An 18,181-nucleotide genomic window follows, 5' to 3' on the forward strand; every position below is an offset into this window, starting at 1 on the left:
CTTTTTGTGATGCTTATTAAGTTTTTTAAGAGCTTCAAGTAGGTTATGAACATGAACCATCTCTGCTTGTAATTAATTGTTATCATAGCGTGTAAGAGATTAGATAGCAACAAACATTCAGTTGAACTGGAAGAGCAAGCCATTTCTTACTGGATCTCTTGGGATGTTGTCCTCTTGTAAGTTGATTCTGACTGTACTGTGTAGTAGGACTGAATTATAATCAGGTCATGCTGGTGGCAGAGGATTTTTTTCTTGCTTTTCAAGAAAAATATGTTGTCTTACATGAAATGCAAAATGATCAATTGTGCCTGAACCAGTCCACACAATGCATCATGCCCTTGGAGTCCTGCTGCAAAATCTGACAGTGTGTGCTGCATTTTCATCTACAGGCTGAATTGCTGTTCCTATTGGCACAGAAGACCAGTAATGTTTAGTTTCACTGACTTTTCACATTGTTCTTCTAAATCTACTTATCCTTAGGTGTGAAAAAACTGGCACTTATCCTTTTTGGAATATCAGTCATGTTACAAGAAAATTAAAAATCTGATGTATAGTCTAATTTGTTACCTTTGTGAATTCAGCTTAGAGAAGGAACTTTACCTTATTTCAGTGACTGAATATTGACTAAATACAGCTTTTGGGACCCCAGACTCTGAAAGGGGATAGGAGAAAAGTCTGCTCCTGCAACTATCTCTGCCATAGATCCTGTTGTCAGAGTTGTCAGTTCTCTCTTTGGTGTTTATCTCCCTAGAGATAAATTATGTCTGATGAATTAGGCTTCTGCTGTCATGCAATGAACTTTCTTGGAGTCATCTGGCAGCCATGTAGAGCATATTATATTAATAAGTGTATTTGAAGAGCTCTGTGTTCATACCCATCAATCTGCTGAGCGAACAGAAACATTCACCACTGCCCCTGTTGGAATATGTGTTCTTGTTGCCCTGAAGTGCCTTCAGCTTGGAGAATGCAGAAGCAGTAGGGAGAGACTTCTTAAGATTTTCTAACCATTCTTTATGGAAGACATTTTTCCAAATACATGGAACTACAGCATTTCTGTATTGTCAGAAATGTGGCACATTTTTGCTAACTTTGCCTGTTTTTTCCCTTTTCCACGTAGGAAGAAGGTGCTGGATTTCTACCAGCGAGCCTGCCTGTCAGGATACTGCTCTGCCTTTGCATACAAGCCCATGCACTGTGCCCTGTCCTCCCAGCTCAACGGCAAGTGCATCGAGCTGGTGCAGGTGCCGGGGCAGAGCGCGATCTTCACCTGCTGCGACCTCCCTGGGACCACTCCCATCAAACAGAGCAGCCGCAGGAACAGCTGGAGCTCAGACGGTATGTGTGTCTGCAGTCCTGGCTGCAGCCAGCTCTGCTGCTGGCCCAGGGGCTGGATCTGATCAGCCTAGAGCTGTAAGAACATTGTTATTCAGAGTAGCAGATGGAAATTTGGAAGGAAGAGTTTCTGAAGTAGATGTGTTTTTGGAGGAAATGATGATAAGGGAGCTGGTAGGGGTATTTCTAGTAAAGTTATTGAAGCTTACAGAGAAATTCTTCTCCTTGTGGGAAGTCTGTTTCTAAAGTAGGCTACAGAGAGTCAAGACTTCTGGGTATTTCAGTACTTGTTTTGCTATTTGTCTGATTTTATGGAAGTCACACGCAATGGGCTTTTCAAAGGATTGAAATGTATAGTGCTATGCAACTATTATTCCTTGATAGATTTTCTTGCTGTACTGAAGGAACTGATTCCCATTAGATGATCATGACATGTACATGTCCTTCAGAACAGCAATGGAAACTGAGAAGGAAGCACATACCTGGAGACTGGTTTTCCAAAAGGCTCTTTTTTTTTGGAAAGTCAGTCTTAACCTCTTTCTGCCTTGGTCTCCCATTCTGTAAAATGTGACTAGTGGGGTTTCCAACAGCTAGGAATAGTTGTGACTGTTTTCAGAATAATTTTGAGTTCCACCTGTGACAAGCCTTGCAACATGTGAAGTGTTTTATTATTTTGTTCTTCATGCTGCATCCAGCCCCCATTCACTACAGACTGATGTGGTGATGGTGAAGGAGCCCTGTCAAAGAGCCTTTGCAGGCTTTTTGGAAGTGTTTGCAGGGAACATGATTCAGTTCCTTTCCATCAGCCCCTCGTGCTCTGATGCTACCGTGCCTCAGCTAGACATGTTGTTTAGGCACAGTAGGATGTGTTTAAAATGCACATGTGAACATTATGAAGCACACATCCTTGACCTTTCTACCCAAATTCCTTGTGACTGATCCCTGCCTTCTGTTTTATCTTTTTCCTTTTCACGCTTGCTGTTTCCCACTTGTGTTCTTGGTCTCCTGTGTGGGGATGTCCTGAAACCACTTCTGTGACTGGGTATGCTGGGACAAATGGATGTCTCTTCATCTTTCCTCCTGTGTTTGTATTCCTGCACATTTCTGTGTCTGAATACCGTGTCCTTGGGTGTCACCTTGGTGGCCTCCCCACCACGTTGCCTTTGTCTGATGCAAATGTGGCCCCTGTGTCTCAATGGGATTGCGTGTTGTTTGCATGCCTGAAGAAGGGATTGGGGAAGTGATGGAGAAGGAAGACTGTATCCAGGCTCTGAGTGGACAGATCTTCATGGGAATGGTCTCATCTCAGTATCAGGCCCGCCTTGACATTGTCCGCCTCATTGATGGATTGGTCAATGCCTGCATCCGTTTTGTCTACTTCTCCCTGGAAGATGAGCTCAAAAGCAAGGTAAGCTGTCTTTGCTGAACCCCCTGACCTTGCATGGCCCCTGGTTGTCTGACTGGAGAGTTTAGCTCCAGTGTAATCTAAGGTTAATCTGATTCAGCCCACTAATGAGTCCAGAAGGTACCTGTGCTCAGTATGGCATCAGTCTGCAGTGCTCTGGCCTGGGCAGCCACTCTAAAACCCTTTGTCTACTCACCCACAGGTGTTTGCTGAGAAAATGGGTCTGGAGACCGGCTGGAATTGCCACATATCCTTAACACCCAATGGTGATGTGCCTGGCTCAGAGATCCCCCCATCCAGCCCCAGCCATGCTGGCTCCCTGCATGATGACCTCCATCAGGGTGAGAACTGTGCCTTGCCCACTCTGAATGCCATGTGTTTCCTGGGTGGTTCTGTTAAACCCATTCATGGGTTCCTGTGTCCACACCAGACACTTGATCTGTCAGAGCTTTGAGCACAAAACTGGATGGGCCTCAGGGGTGTGTGTGTGTGAGCGACATCGTTTACGTTTATAGCCTTTCCAGCCAGCCAGTACCAAGATTTTGGAAACAGACATCCTTCTATGCACCAGCTTCCATGAATTTATGTGTTCATGAGTGCTTCTGGTTCTTGGTGGGGCCCTGGTCAAGCCACTGAAGGTCACTTGCCTGTCCATTACTCTTTTTTTTTCTTCAGCTGCGATTTCTTTATTTTCTTCCCCTAGAAGGACAGCAGAACAGATAAAGTATCATGTCTCAAAAGAGCAGAGACTAGGCTCACATATCTACCTCTGAACAGATTAGTCATCTAAAAATACTGCATTTTATATGACTGAGTGGGAGATCTGAGTGTTGCTAACCTAGAAAATCAGGCTTCACGTTTCCTGGCTTCTGCAGTGCCACGTGCGTGTCCCACGTGGATGGCACAGGGGTGGAAGAGGCAGGTTTGGGATTGTTGTTTATGCTGCTTCTCTCTGCTCCAGTTTCCCGAGATGATGTGGAGGGGCTTCTGCTGATGGAAGAGGAAGGGCACTCGGATCTCATCAGCTTCCAGCCAACAGACAGTGATATCCCCAGCTTCCTGGAGGACTGCAACAGGGTGAGGGCCCCTCTCCCTGTACACCTTCTACTGTTGTCATGGGCAGGAGTGTAACCTCAGTACCCCCAGAGGAAATTCCTTTTCAAAGGAGATTGGTTTCCATTGGGACCCCTGATTTCTCTCACCCTCTTCCAGCTTAGTATTTAGAGCCTGGAAAATTGGGGATTCTCTCAGTTAGTTACTTTTGCTGAACAGCTCTTTGCTTAGGAGTTTAGGAATGGAGGTTAGGAAGCATGGGGTAACCTTGAGAGCTGCATCTCAGTTCCTCTGGGTCTCATGGGCTGGGCAGGGAGTGGGAACATCCCACTTTCCATGCAGACAGAAGAAAAACTCTCTCCTCCAACTGTGAGTCACAGACTGGTGCTGCCCAGTGGTCAGAGTGTGAGACAAGCCCTTCCTGCTTCAGAAAGACCTCACATGTCCTCAGCAGAGATTACAGGAGGGTCAGAGATACAGATTAAAAAAAAAAAAACAATTTTAGGCCTGGTTTTAGAAGGCAAGAACCCTTCTTGCCTTGCTGCAGGTTGATGTGGCTGCAATTGAAATAGATCCAGATGCTAAAAGACAGCAGATGTGTCTGACTAGATTCTCCACACACTCAAAAAGTCCTCAGAAATCCTTGAGCACAGGTTTGTCACACTGACCTTACAAGCCCTGAGGCCAAGCACAGGCAGCTTGACCAGTCAGAGTAGAACTTTATCGGTAAACTTTAGGCAGTGCCTTGGGAAAGCCAGTTCTATCTGCTGGAACATGAATTTGTATCTGATCTTGAAGTTGCATAATTCTAGGAATAATCCTTCTCATTTCAGCAGTTCCCTCTGAAATGCCTCTCTCTCACCACCCCCCTCTTAATCTGTCCTTTCTCTTTTTCAGGCCAAACTCCCCCGGGGGATCCACCAGGTGAGACCTCACCTCCAGAACATTGACAACGTGCCTTTGCTGGTGCCCTTGTTCACAGACTGCACCCCAGAGAGTGAGTGGCCTTTCCTACTCCTGTCCATGAATTCCTTCTCCAGCTCCTTGGTCTGGCTCATCCAAGTGTGGATATGGGTGAAGGGAAGGGGATACCTTCCAGAAATTTAGAAGGACATGTTGATATTAATTACCCTCTGTTGCTACCTCTGGGGAGCCAGGTGTTAACTGAATTTTAGTGCAGCTGTTGTCCAGCTGCTGAATTGGGCTGAGAACCACTCCTTTCAATTTGCATTCATAAGAGACACTAAAGCAAACATCCAAAATGCTACTGCCTTTCATTAAATAAGTGTTACCAGGAGACTTTGATCTCTGCTCACAGCTCTTCTATAACTTGGAAGTCACTTCCCAAAAGAATGTTCCCCTGGCAGATGCTGTTAACACCTTCTGCTGCTTTGCAGTTTTTGATTGCAGGAACAGAAAGGACAAAATCTCTCTCTCTCTGAGGTATTACTTAAAGAAAGTGGCTGAGTGCTCAACTGGCAAATAACTGCCAAATCTCCAGTAAGTGTAGAGCATCATTATGATTTGCCATTTTAGTACCTCTGGTCACAGTTGCCAGCATGTCAATCACAGTCCAATCTGCCTTCACACTTAGTGCCCAAATTTCATCTCTCTGACAGAAGTGACTGTTCCCCTCTTGACCCAACCCCTCACTGTGCTGCAGGTCTTTGTGCACCAGGCATTTAGTGAAGGTGTTTACAAGGGAATCTGCAGAGGGGAGGCTTGGGGATTTTTGCCTAGAGCATTCTGGAAAATCCATGTATACACAGAGCACTGTGCATGGAGCTACAGAACTAAAATCAGATCAAACAGCAGCTTGGACTTAGAGGCCCCAGGGATGTCAATAAACATATTGATAAAGGGTAGAGGTGGTGGTAGGTGGGAGTGCAGGAACAGGGGCTGGCTCTGAGTATGGCTAAATGTGGCACTGCTTTTGGAGTGGTTTGTTACATTCCCTCCCTTCCTTTAGATTTGCAACAGCACTAGTGATGTGCTGCTGAAACACTGTATTTATTTTCAGTTTGAATTATTTAGGTTCATTTTATTTCTGCTGTTTTCTAACAAGAGCATTTGATGCTGAAGCTGTTTTATGCACCCAGGCTATGCCTTACAGGTCTGGTCTGAAAGAGGTGTGCTGGAGATGCAAATCTCTGGGTCATAGCTCTGTGAACCACAGATAATTCCTGCAGTGGCAGGTAGATAGAGCATCTGGTCTGCAGTTAATTGACTGTCTGTGTGCTTTGACTGTGGATCTCAGTGTACACAAGTGGTGAGTATCAGATGGGGCAGTTATAAAGAATCTGTTATCCAGATTGGAAAGAGTGTGAAACACTGCATTTTTGTGTGCATAATGACATAACACCACACTATTGCTCCTTCTGTCCCTCTGCAGCCATGTGCGAGATGATCAAGATCATGCAGGAGTATGGGGAGGTGACCTGCTGTCTGGGAAGCTCTGCCAACCTTCGGAACAGTTGCCTCTTCCTGCAGAGTGATATCAGGTGGGGCAGGGTCTGTTCCTCTTCCAGCTGCCTTTGCCTCCATCTTAGCAAGTACCCAACCACGGGTCACACCACACCTGTGGGTTGTGCAGGGAGGTGCTCACAATTGCTCTGTCCATTTTTAGCAGCACTTGTCTACAAGAGGGAGATTTGGAGGGATTGGATGGGGGTGTCTGTTTAAGGCCCTTGACACACAGAGGTATTTCCATATCTGAAAGGAAGATAGTCTCCTACATGCTGGACTGTTGTGCCCCAGCTGCAATTACAGATGCTTCCCATTGGGTGAAAGAGTGAAAGTACCCCATGGATCAGCCAGTTGGTTGACCTTGTGCCACAAACCCAAATATGTTCATTATTTCTCTGTAAGTAACTGAAACTCTAGGGAGATTGATCCTAATTTCATGTTCTAGCTCAGGCTTCTCTACCTGAGCAAGGTGTACAGAGCTTGGCACAGCACAGTGACCTTCCAAGCTGGACTGCAGTGAGACAGTTTCCTTTCTGGGCTGAGGCCTTTTACCAACAGCCCTGTGTTGTCCTTGCAGCATAGCCCTGGACCCTCTCTACCCATCCCGCTGCTCCTGGGAGACCTTTGGCTATGCCACCAGCACCACCCTGAGCAATGGCTCTGAGGAGCTCACCCCGCTGCAGCTCTCAGGGCAGCTCAACAGCCTGCCCTGCTCCATGTCCTTCCGCCAAGAAGAGAGCACCAGCATCATCAGGCTCATAGAGCAGGTGAGCCAAGCAATCCCCAGAGCCAAGAGCTCACACTAACATTCTGCTTGAGGTACCCACAATGCTGCCAGCAGGAGCTTTGCTTGTGTCTCCTGTGTCACAATAGGACACAAAATGAACGACACGCACAAGCTGGGATGTCCAAGGTAAAAAGAGTATAGTTTATTTATGAACTGCAGTATTTATAGATTTTCAAAAGTAACTATTGCCACCTCTCTAGCCATACTTGTCAAACCAACAGTCCATCAAATTTCTCCTCCTCCAGAAAGGAATGCAAAACAATCATTATTTACGTGTAAAGTGTGTGAGAAACTCCATTACAAAAATGTAAACATCAGAAGGCTTAGAAGAACTTAGAAGAACAGGGCGACACTCCTGGCCTTTGTCCAGGAAGCTCAAGAGGGAGAATCTTTCTGCCTGGCCCTCCTGGTCCAAGATGTAGGGAATGGATTGGAAGTGGTGCCTTATGGCAACAGAACATGAATATTGTTCATCTGGATGAAGTATAATCTTGCAGAGATCTGTAGCCAGGAACAATGCAGCGTTAAGGAGAAGTGTAACACCAGAAAAGCCAGGAGTTTAAACAAACGTATCCCTTGGCTAAATCCTGCCTTTCCTTCAGAACCTCTCCATGTAGGCAAGAGACCTTCCCTTTTTGCTTTCAGTGTGTCCATATCCTCTCCCCTCCCACTTCCCCTGCAGGCCACATGTTCTGTCCCTGCCTGCCAGTAACTGCTCTTGGCTGGCAGCTGCTCCCAGCAGGGCTCTGAGGGCTTGTGCTTCCTTCCAGGCCAGGCATGCAACGTATGGGATCCGCAAGTGTTTCCTCTTCCTGCTGCAGTGCCAGCTGACCTTGGTTGTCATTCAGGTGAGTCCTGGCCTGGCTGGGGACAGCTCAGAGGACAGGAGGGCTCACATGGATATGGGTGGCTGCAGTGGGGCAGCCTCAAGGGAGGAACGTGGCCTTCAGTCAGGTTTACACAGTGTGTGGGGGGAAGTTACAGATGGAGACTTGGTGATTTCTTGTGCTGCCCCTTCTCCCTGATCCTCATACATTTACCTTCAAATCCTTTTTCCCTGGAGAAAAGCATCCCCTGCAGCTCCTGCCACAGGAACATATGGAGGGGCTGTGCAGTGGCAGCCCAGTTACCAGTTCATCCCAGTGTTTCAGGGAAGGCAGCAGCATTTTGGGTAACAAGTCTATCCTAGCACTGCTCATGCTCTTCATTCTGGGTTGTTTCTGTCCAGTTCCTCTCCTGCCTGGTGCAGCTGCCCCCCATCCTCAGTACCACAGACATTGTGTGGCTCTCCTGTTTCTGCTACCCACTGCTCAGGTGAGTCTGTCAGGATGGAGTCTCCTCCCACTCCCCACAGGATGCACAGAGCACTCCCTCAGCCTCAGTGTGTCCATGCTGAAAGAAAGCTGATTTCACCCACAGCATGCTAAGAAGGGTGCAGGGATTGTTCCAAGCACCTGCTTTGACAAAGTGCTTGGAAACAGTGACAGGAGCATTTGTGTGCTGCTATGTTAACCCCTGCCTTGTGTGATAGAAAGTCTGGAGTGTCAGGTAGAGGCCAAGATACCACAGGTGGTTTTTTCTCGCTTATACATTTGGAAGTCACTTCTCTCTCTGTCTATACCTGCCATGAATAACACCTTTTACAGCATATGTAAAGATAAGTGCCAATGCTTCACGCAGTCTGAGTAGGTTGTTTGAGTTCAAATGTTAGACAAAAGCACAACAGCTCTGGTGCCTGAACACATTACTGAGACACTTAACTTACCTTTCTCCAGTATCTCGCTCCTGGGCAAGCCTCCCCACAGCTCCATTATGACCATGGCAACAGGAAAAAACTTGACTTCCATTCCCAAGAAGGTAGGTGGCCCCTCAGATTTAAATTGTCCACATATTTTTCTCTTCAGTTTTGTCCCAGTGTTGAAGGCCCTGTGCCTTCCTAGCTCACTCAGTAAATTGATTCATGGCATGAGCCAGGGAGGGAATCCCATGTTCCAGCATGCCTGAGACAGATCCTCAGTGCAGCATCTCATCTGTAGTACAGCTTGTCTTTTGCAGCCACTGCTTCTCTGATGATCCATGGGGAGGAGGTTGTACCAATGACATGCCCATGTCATCCTCATCCTTTCCCTTTTTCACAGACTCAGCACTACTTCCTGCTCTGCTTCCTGCTGAAATTCAGCCTGACCATCTGCTCCTGCCTCATCTGCTTCGGGTTCACCCTGCATGAGTCCTGCAAAGGGGTGAACACGACCAGCCTCAACCTCACAGCCTGCTCCTCCATCATGCTGCACAGGTGAGGAACTGGGCCTGGCACACACATCCCCACTGCTCCTGTCCTTTCCAAGGAGGACTGATTCCAATCCTCTATCAAGCTTCAGCCTCTTCCATGACCTACCAGGGCTGTAGCCTTGACAGCTACATCATTGCCCACTGTTGCCTCCTTGTACCAGGACAGCCTGAGCTCACACACAGATTCCTCAGCTGTTAAAGGAGGACATGGTGCTGGTGGGAGCTGGTCAGTCAACAGTGCCCACTGTTGACTTTTCTGTGTCCTCTCATTCACTAGCAATGCTTATGGTGCTCCTGACTGGTTTGGGACATTTTCCAATGCTCTCCTGGTAGCCCAGAAGCTCACAGCTGGCCTGATTGTTTTACACACAGGTAAGTCTCTGTTCCCAGAACCCCATTCTCTGCTCTGGGAGAAAGCTTGTATCCTCTGACTCTTTCTTTGCCCCCTATGCCAGAGCACAAACTCCCTGACAGAAGCAGACACTGCACTGGCCTCACAGCACAGGCACAGATCCCCCTGTCTCACTAAACATTACCCTGGCAGATTAAAGACAGCACCCTCAGAACTGATTCTGCTTCCTACCAGTCTGGTGAAGTGCTGGTTCCGTCCAGTCTCACCAGAAGAGGTGGTTAGTAGCAGTACATGAAGCTCTCCAAAAACATTCCCTTCTTCAAAAATGTTTATATCCCTGCTGCTGTTCTGTGAAGTACCCCACTGCCTTCCCACAAAAGGCACTGTTGCAGCTGTGACTGTGTGAGAGCTGGAAACCTTTTAAACCCTCTGGAGGGGTGTGGAGCCAGCTCCTGGCTGACCCTCATCACCTGCACCCATTGCCTGGCAGGGTGGGTCCAGCAGCTCCCTGACAATGCTGAAGGGTCTCAGTTCCCTGTCCCTTATGTCCCATGGTGCTGGACATAGCACTGTGTGTTGACATGTGCAGGTGTCCAATCTAACAGAAATGCTTCCTGATTTGATCTCTGTTTTTGGAGAGAGTGGGTTGCTGTGGTTTTGTATCCCTCAGACCATCAAGGCAAGGCAGGGGTGCTTTGCGTGGCAGCTGTTTGGAAGAGCCCAAATAAAAGCTGAGCAAATGCTTGGTCTTGTACAGACAGCCCTGGGTCTCTGGCTAAATCACTCTGGGCTGGAGCTTTCCTCTGTTGCAGCCCTGGAACCAGGGCACATCCACCCCTGTCCCACTCCCCAGCCCTGGGCCTTTGCCTGCTCTGTTTTAGCGCCCAGGCTGTGAACCAACCTCACAGTGAACAACTGTGTGCAGTACAACCACTGCACTGCCCCACCTGCATTCCAGGCACTTGGAAGTGCTGTGAGGAGCCCGGTCTGAAAGAGCCCCAAATGGTAGGCTGGTTCCAGGGACATGAACCCCATATCCCTTAGAAGTAACAGGTGTTGATGTGCCTTGTAAAGTGCTGTATCTGTGTGTGATGCTGAACAATCCCCTTTTCTCTGCAGTGTTTATATCCATCACCCACGTTCATCGCACCAAGCCCCTGTGGAAGAAGAGCCCCCTCTCCAACCGCTGGTGGACGCTCACTGTGGCTGTTGTGTGAGTACCCACAGGCCCTCGGAAGGTGCTCCAGGATGCTGGAGCAAGGAGGGCCCCAGGCCCACTCCAGCACCAGTTTCTTGGTGCTGAGGAGAATCAAGTACATGGCACTTGATCTCCACTGCTGAACTGGTGAAGGGTCTCTGGTGTGAGAATTTCATCTGGGCCTGAACCCTGATCTGCAGATCCTGGGAAGCTTGTCAGGTCTGCTGAGATTTGCTGTGTCTGTTCTAAATCTTAGAGTGCTGGGGCAAGTGGCACAGACTGTGCTGGACCTGAAACTCTGGGAAAACCTCAACTCTTCTTTGACCTTTAACCACGTCTCCATCTCTCCGGTCGCGTGGCTCCTGGGTTTTCTTTCCTTGGTCCTTGTGATTATCATCAATGAGATTGTCAAGCTGCATGAAATCAGGTATGGGGGTTGTAGGGGAGGATGGGGAGAAAGAGCTGAAGCCTCCCTTCAGCCTGGCCTTGAGCTGCAAAAAATAATGATGCCCAGGGAACAGGGTGGGGAACAAAAAGGAAAAGCTGACTGCATTGTGTAAATCACCTGGCTATTGTGTGCAGGTCCACACTCCACCTTCCCAGGGAGGAAGTGCAGGGGAGGAAGGAGGGTCAGAGAAGGGCAGTGGCAGTGATTGGGAGCAGGAAGGGAGAACAAAATTTCCTTATCTCAGACCAAAGGGAGGGAGACAACACCACTATGCAACACCAGTATGGAATTGGGGAGGGCTGCTCTCTCCATCTTGTCCCATGAGGACAGAGAGGCATTGAATCACAGCAGAGGAAATGTGCCTTCACACAGAGCCTGGACTCTGGGACTTGTTTTCACGGGAAGTGGCTGAAGCCAACAAGGAGTAGCAGGCAAAGCAACTGGCTGTTCTTCCCAGCACAGGGAGCAGCCAGAGCTGGAGTCAACACTGATGAACATTGATTCGGGAAATAGGCTGGGGAGGAAAAGCAGGGATTACAGGGAACCCTGATGGGGATGGAGTCACCATCTCAGTTCCTGCAAAGGCTTTCTAGACCTTTCTGTGCTGTGTCTGGTGTCCCTGGAGATGGGATTTAGCTGGATGGGGTAGGACTGAGACTGTGGGTTGCTCTCTGGATTTGATTCCCCTCCCAGGCTACAGGGCCCAGGCCAGGGGCTTCCCTGCTTCTTGGGGCTAGCAGCTCAGGAATGGCAGTGGAACAGTCTTACCTTTCATCCCTCTGCATACTGACTCTCTTCTTTCTTCTTCTCCAGGGTCCGTGTCCGTTACCAAAAGAGGCAGAAGTTGCAGTTTGAAACCAAGTTGGGGATGAATTCGCCATTTTAAAAGCACCCAGCTCAAGTTCCCTGGAGCCAGGGCCAAACAGCCACTGGGAGAGTGGCTGCACCAAAGGCTCAGGGAATTTTCCATCACACATGCAAACCAGACAGCCTCCTGGCAAAACTACACCTGCACCTTCCCAGGGCCCCAGGCAGGGATCCTCCACAGGTATGCAGCCCCCTCCCAGCCTACCAGGTATCCTCACAGGAACCTGCAAGCTCTGGTGCCTGTTCAGGCTGCTCTTCCTTTATTTATTTATTACTGGAGGTATTTGTTAGTATCATGGTGATGCTAAAATGAAGCGGCTCCTTTCCTGTTTGTGAACAGATGGGTTTGCTGGATCTGACAGGAGAATCTGGGACCAGTAGGGCTGCTGAAGCAGGAGATCTCTATTGAAACCCGTTTTGGTTTTCCACTTCTGCCCGTTCTCTGTGTGTGCGTGCCTGTGCATGCCCTCCCCGCCTCCCTGCCCTGTGTCCAGGGCAAAGGAGCCAGCCCTCTTGTAGTCCCCAGAGTGCTGGGAGCTCACATTCCCGAGGGGACAGTGGGAAAGGGTCTCTGGACAGCTGGGCTGGGCCAGCCCTGACCTCTAGTGTCGTTGTCACAGCCATGTGCTGGCTGTGTCAGGAGAGGGATGAGACAGGGCTTTGGGAAAAGCTGGAAAAGCTGCCTGTGGTCCTCTGTTCTGTTGCCGAGGGAGGGCAGCTTTGCCTGCCTGCAGGGAGCCAGCATGGCTCAGCTTCCTGCAGCCCTGTCAAGCCAGCTTCTCTGTTCTTTAACAACCCCTAGAGAGGTTTTGTAGCTGTTCTCCTGTTTGTGATCCAAACTGCTGTTCTGCTTCAGTAATGTGCCTGCTTGAGAAAACCACAGCTCGAGATCAAGCCTGAGCCCTGACTATCCTGCCTTAGAGGGAGGGGATGTCTTTCCAGGCAGGATATCTGCAGCTTGCAGTTGTGACTAATACAGAGCTGGTGAATGGCTCCTTTCCCAATCCCAGGATTGTGCTGCATCCAGTTCTTGCTCCCCAAGGCACAGGGAACCCCACCCAATCATGTCTGTCTGTGGTAGTGCTGGGAAGTCTCTCCCCTCTGTGCTAATGCCTTCACACAGAACCACAGAATGGTTTGGGTTGGAAGGGCCTTAAAGCTTATCTTGTTCCACCCCCTGCCATGGGCACCCTGCCATGGGCAGGGACACCTTCCTCTATCCCAGGGTGCTCCAAGCCCTGTCCAACCTGACCCTTAACAATTCCAGTGGTGAGGCAGCCACAACCTCCCTGGGCAACATCTGCTCAGTGTTTTTCTGGAGGTCTCTGTTTGCTCAGGGCAACCCTCCCCTGAGGACTCTGGCAAACCGTGATCTGCCCCAGTGCAGCTCACAAGCTCCTGAGCTCTGACCAGACCCCATCTGTACTGGGAGCACTGGTCCTGCTGTGGGCTGACAGCCAAGGGGCACACAGGGGCACACAGGCTTGACTACCAGAATATTTGCAGGTCATGGAGATATTGACTCAAATTCTAAACACTGACTAAAGCTGGTAAATCCTGCCCTGTTTTTGGTCCCAGCATTAACACTACAATATTTGGCTGTTACTTCCGATTTGGTACCTGAGATTAACAAGTGGCAGCTGATCCCTCCTGAGCAGGAAGGGAGCTGGCTAGAACCCCCAAGCTCTGCCCTGCTGCTCCACCTTGTCTTCCTCACTTTTCAGCATAACCAGAGAGCACGGACACGGCTGAGTGTCTCTAAGCAATACCTTCACCCTGCTGTGGGGCTGCTAGAGGAGCAGAGCTGGGTACAGCCAACTCCTGAGCTCTGAGGACACACTGAGGATGCTGGAGGGGGCAGCTGGGGGTGTTCCAGGCCCTGGACCCAACTCCTGCAGCTAGGGGGTGGATTTTGAGATCCCATGCTGGTAGGATTGCACAGGATAGGGAGCCAACAGCTCCCTGGGGAAGCACAGGGCTCCTCCCCTGCACCAGCAGTGTCTGCCCACCTTTGCCAGCCAGGCTGGACTGTGCCCTCACTCCCCTGGCACCTGCAGGACTCAGGGAGAACAAGCTGCACCTTTCTCAGCCTCAATTCACTGAATGCCAGCTCCAGATCTGTGACACCTGGCCCCTGGGAAATCAGCTTTCCTTCCTGATGCCAGGGTGGGATCACAAGTGGGATATGATCTCTGTGGCCAAGTTGAGCTGGAGTCAGAGGCAGCACAGAGCTGCTCACTGCTGTCCCAGCTTTGCCCCCACCCACACCTCAGCTCTTGTCCTGTGCCGTGAACTGCTGTAGGTGTTAAAAAGCAGCAGATTCCAGGGCTTCCTGCTGGCCCCAGCTTCCTCTAGAGAAGGCACCTTCAAGGTTTCCTCCTTTGGGTGATCACAAATGTTTATTTTCCTGCATCCTCCTTCCCCAGCTAGACTTGGAGGGAGCTGAAGTGTATGAATGGAGCCTTTAGGATGGTCTTGCCAGTGCCACCCTTCCCTCAGCCACTGAAGTGTTTAAGGTTCAGAGTGCATGGCTTCAGAAGGAAATTTCCTACATAAAGATGTTTTTAAATGCTGTATATTTTATATTAAATTTTTTGGGATGTATGTAAAAATATCTCATTTGTATTAAAACTTGTAAATTGTATAAAAAAGAAAAAAAAAAAAGAAACAAACCCACAAGCATCCAGTATATGAATGGCAATAAATGATTGTCTTGGATAACACACCCAAGAGTTGGGAATGAGTTTGCACACAGCAAAGGATGGAGGTAAAAATGTCTGTGGCTGCTGGGGTCACAGGGTGTGATTTTCCTGTTGTAGGGACACAGCCTGAGAGCTTAATGCTCCTGAGATCCAGTTCTGGCCTTTTTCCCAATTTCTGCTCAGCTTTGGGCAAATCTGTCCATTTCTGAAAGCCTCTTCCTACAAAGTAAGTTTGATTTCCTGCATCCCAGGCACTGCTTCAGTCAAGGATGGAGGCACAGTTTGAATCCCTCTGGATGGGTGAAAGGTTGGGGTCAACTGGAAAAGGCACTGGCAGCACTGGAGACAAGCAGTGGTGGGGTAAGGAGGCTTGGGCTGCTTGTCCTGAGCAAAGCAGGCACTGGGGTGACAGGGGCCACACTCTGAGCAGGCAGGAGGAGGGAGGAATGCTCTGCCTGGCACACTGGGATGGTGGAGGTGTCACATGGGCAGAGCTGGGCACTGGGACACTGGGATACCAGCGTTGTCACCATGTTACTGGTGTGGTGGTGAGACTCACACTGAACATTACCCTCACTGGGGGTGACTGGGACTCACCAGGGGAGAATATCTGAGGAACCCTGGAGCACTTAAGGGACAGGATAAAACTGATCCTCAGTGGACTTCAGCAGTAGGAGACAAGTTTGTCCCATATCACACAAAGGACACAAATAGGCAAAACTATCAAAAGGGTAAAATATGCCCCACTGTTTAATAGAATTTAGTCTTAATGGATGTTAGTGGAAAATAAAACACATGATTAACACAAACAGAGCAGATGGTTTAAAATCTGTTGTCAGTCTGGTGATTACACAGGCTATTTTTTCCCCTCACTGTCTCGCTGCACGGAGCAGGTGCAGCTGGGGTCAGTTACTCCCAGTTGCAGTGTACATAACTTACACACCATACAGTAGCTTCAAAATAGAGATCTAGAGCTCAAAAAATAGGCATTCTTCTGCAAAATCAAATGTTTAGTTCCCTTATTGACAATGAGAGCAGCGTTGTGCTGCCCTCAGGTGGCTCAGACAGTGGCAGCTCCACCCCAGTGTCCTCTTATCCCTGACCCAAGACTTACAGTTCTGGTTAGTAAATATACAGAATAAATCACATTTAAAATATATACATTGGCCTTTAAAAAAAAAAAAAAACAAACATTTACAGTTTATCAACATTGAAAAAAAAAACCAACTGGGCTTGTCCCAGGTTGACCCATGAGAGTAAAAATCAGTTTTAAAAGGTTTCTGTGAACCTCTTTATAAAGTGCCACTGGTTGTAGCTATTTGAAATCATCATGTCCATGATGTGGCACTCAGATGCAGGCAGTGGATGCATTCACTGTGGGACAGAAATCAGAGCCAGGAAGCAGTGTCTTACCTGCCTCACACTGACCTCAAGTCCCGGACAACGACAGGGTTTTAGGTTTTTTCAGGGCTTATTGTCTTTGCTTTTCAGCCCAGAAACCAGGCTGGCACCTCTTACCTGTCCAGCCCACGGCATAGCTGCCCTCAGGAGCAGAGACCCTCAGGAATGTTCAGGTGGGCTTTGCCCCCCTTTCTATCCAACAACACAAGGGGCTGCAAACATACCAGTCCAGCTGCAAACTCCCAACAGGATTGGGAAGCAACTGCCTTCTCAGCCACCTTCTCCCTCTCTGGTTTGGATTTGCATTGGTGATTTTTTTTTTTTTTTAAAGAAAGGGAAATGCATGGAATTTTCTTTTCCTTTGTTTGGAATTTTTGTAGCAAATGGCACTTCAGCACAATCTTCGGTTCCCTTCTGGTGCTCTGATGCTTTCATTTGCTTGGCATGCCGAGCGCGAGCCAAGTTCGGGGCTCTTGGACATATTTAGCCATGCACTACTGAGCAGATCCTGCGAGAGAAATCTGTCTGGGAGCAATGCAGCCGCTCCTCCCTCCTGGCTGCAGAGAGCTCTCACAGCCGTTCCCTGCCGCAGCTACGGGCTGTGGCCGCGCTGGATGTCGAGGGAACTGCTCCTGAGCCGAATTCCCCGGTGCATCCGGGGTCAGCTCCCCCGCTGGGCTGCAGAGCCGCGGGGAAGGAAGGATCAGGTCCCAAACGCTGCTACTGTTGAACAGTGCTCCCGGCGGGGTTTGTGCCAGCAGCTCCCTGCAGGGAGGGGCACTGGGAAAAGGGGGTGTTTTCTCCCTAAAAAAGGGATAAGGGAGGGGAGAAAAGAATTTAAAAAGCATTAATCATGCTGCTGCTGCTGCACTCTGGAAGGACCAGGGTGGGGGTTTGCATAGGCACTGTGTTGGCAGAGGGCAAACTCCATTGAGCAGCATGATCCAGACAGATTGGCCCAAATTCCCGGTTTTTTGGCACTGCCATTACCATCCTCATCACTCTGGGAAGGGGCAGGAAGGCTCACATGTCCAGCATGGCCGTGGCAGAGCATCCGCTGCTCTGCAGGCTGTGCCAGCCCCATCTCGAGGGGTCTGTGGGTCCCACTGGAGGGATTTTGATCCACTTGGATTCCACACTGCCCGATGCTGACATGTTTGGAAAAGCGGCAAATAAAGCAGAAAGGTTCCTTCTAGCTCTGCAAGCTGCCAAATTGCAACAAGCCCTGTCTTCTTTTAGCTGCTGTCAGGCCTGGCCGGGGCTGCGGCTGCACAGTGAATTGCCAGCTCCCTGGCGGCTGCCCGGGGAGGTCTCTCCTGTGACACATTGTTGGCAGGGGATAAATAATAAGACACAGGACTCTGACAATGCAGTAGGGAAAGAGAAAGGTCCCTTGTGGAGGCTCCTCAGCTCTGTGCAAGGGAGAAAGGGCTTCTCCGTGGCCTCCAGGACTGCATATGCTGCCTCTTTGGGCTATCCTCCTGCTGCCAGTCTGGTGGGAAATGCCTGACCCCTCAGAAACAGGCCCAAGGCCACGCTGTCACATGTGACACAGAGCCAAGGGTGGGCAAGGAGGGCAGCTTTGTTCCCAGCCGCAGTGTGGGGAGGAAGGCGGCTGGAGAGACCTGCAGGCAGGTCTCTTCAGCCTGCTCGGTGCTGGATCCACTCTTCCTCCATCAGGAGAGGCACTGCTGGAGCAGCCAGGGGCGGGGAGGGGAAGGAGGGAGCAAGCCTCAGTCCAGCATTGCATCCAGCTGGTCGGCCAGGTCGTCGAACATGTTACTGATGTCTTCCAAGATGTTCTTGGCCAAGTGCACGGTTCCAGAGTGGCTGGGGAGGAAAGGGAAGAGTCAAAGCACTGCTCAAAGGCTGCAGGTGCTG

General features: G+C 49.6%; 2 protein-coding genes across 14 annotated transcripts in view; one reads left to right on the forward strand and one right to left on the reverse strand.

The window, feature by feature from the left end:
- The window catches only part of TMEM94 (transmembrane protein 94), a 51,582-nt gene extending 35,492 nt beyond the window's left edge, over positions 1-16,090 (forward strand). For 3 of the 5 annotated variants that reach the window (XM_050981391.1, XM_050981394.1, XM_050981393.1), the window contains 15 exons: positions 1,118-1,335; positions 2,559-2,740; positions 2,940-3,078; positions 3,699-3,814; positions 4,688-4,787; positions 6,183-6,291; positions 6,834-7,023; positions 7,814-7,891; positions 8,272-8,357; positions 8,819-8,900; positions 9,182-9,336; positions 9,610-9,704; positions 10,804-10,897; positions 11,139-11,309; positions 12,144-14,922. In XM_050981391.1, the coding sequence (XP_050837348.1) occupies positions 1,118-1,335; positions 2,559-2,740; positions 2,940-3,078; positions 3,699-3,814; positions 4,688-4,787; positions 6,183-6,291; positions 6,834-7,023; positions 7,814-7,891; positions 8,272-8,357; positions 8,819-8,900; positions 9,182-9,336; positions 9,610-9,704; positions 10,804-10,897; positions 11,139-11,309; positions 12,144-12,216 (1,888 nt within the window). In that variant the 3' untranslated portion in view covers positions 12,217-14,922. Of the gene's footprint in view, positions 1-1,117; positions 1,336-2,558; positions 2,741-2,939; positions 3,079-3,698; positions 3,815-4,687; positions 4,788-6,182; positions 6,292-6,833; positions 7,024-7,813; positions 7,892-8,271; positions 8,358-8,818; positions 8,901-9,181; positions 9,337-9,609; positions 9,705-10,803; positions 10,898-11,138; positions 11,310-12,143; positions 14,923-15,150 lie in introns of those variants that run through there. The other 2 variants (XR_007779042.1, XM_050981392.1) reach the window with 2 other exon arrangements.
- CASKIN2 (CASK interacting protein 2) overlaps positions 15,621-18,181 on the reverse strand; it is a 37,907-nt gene continuing 35,346 nt past the window's right edge. For all 9 annotated transcript variants that reach the window (XM_030232035.2, XM_050981385.1, XM_050981388.1 and 6 more), the window contains one exon: positions 15,621-18,130. In XM_030232035.2, the coding sequence (XP_030087895.1) occupies positions 18,034-18,130 (97 nt within the window). In that variant the 3' untranslated portion in view covers positions 15,621-18,033. The remainder of the gene's footprint in view (positions 18,131-18,181) is intronic.

The sequence above is a fragment of the Serinus canaria genome, chromosome 18, assembly GCF_022539315.1.
Source record: "Serinus canaria isolate serCan28SL12 chromosome 18, serCan2020, whole genome shotgun sequence".
NCBI lineage: Eukaryota > Metazoa > Chordata > Aves > Passeriformes > Fringillidae > Serinus > Serinus canaria.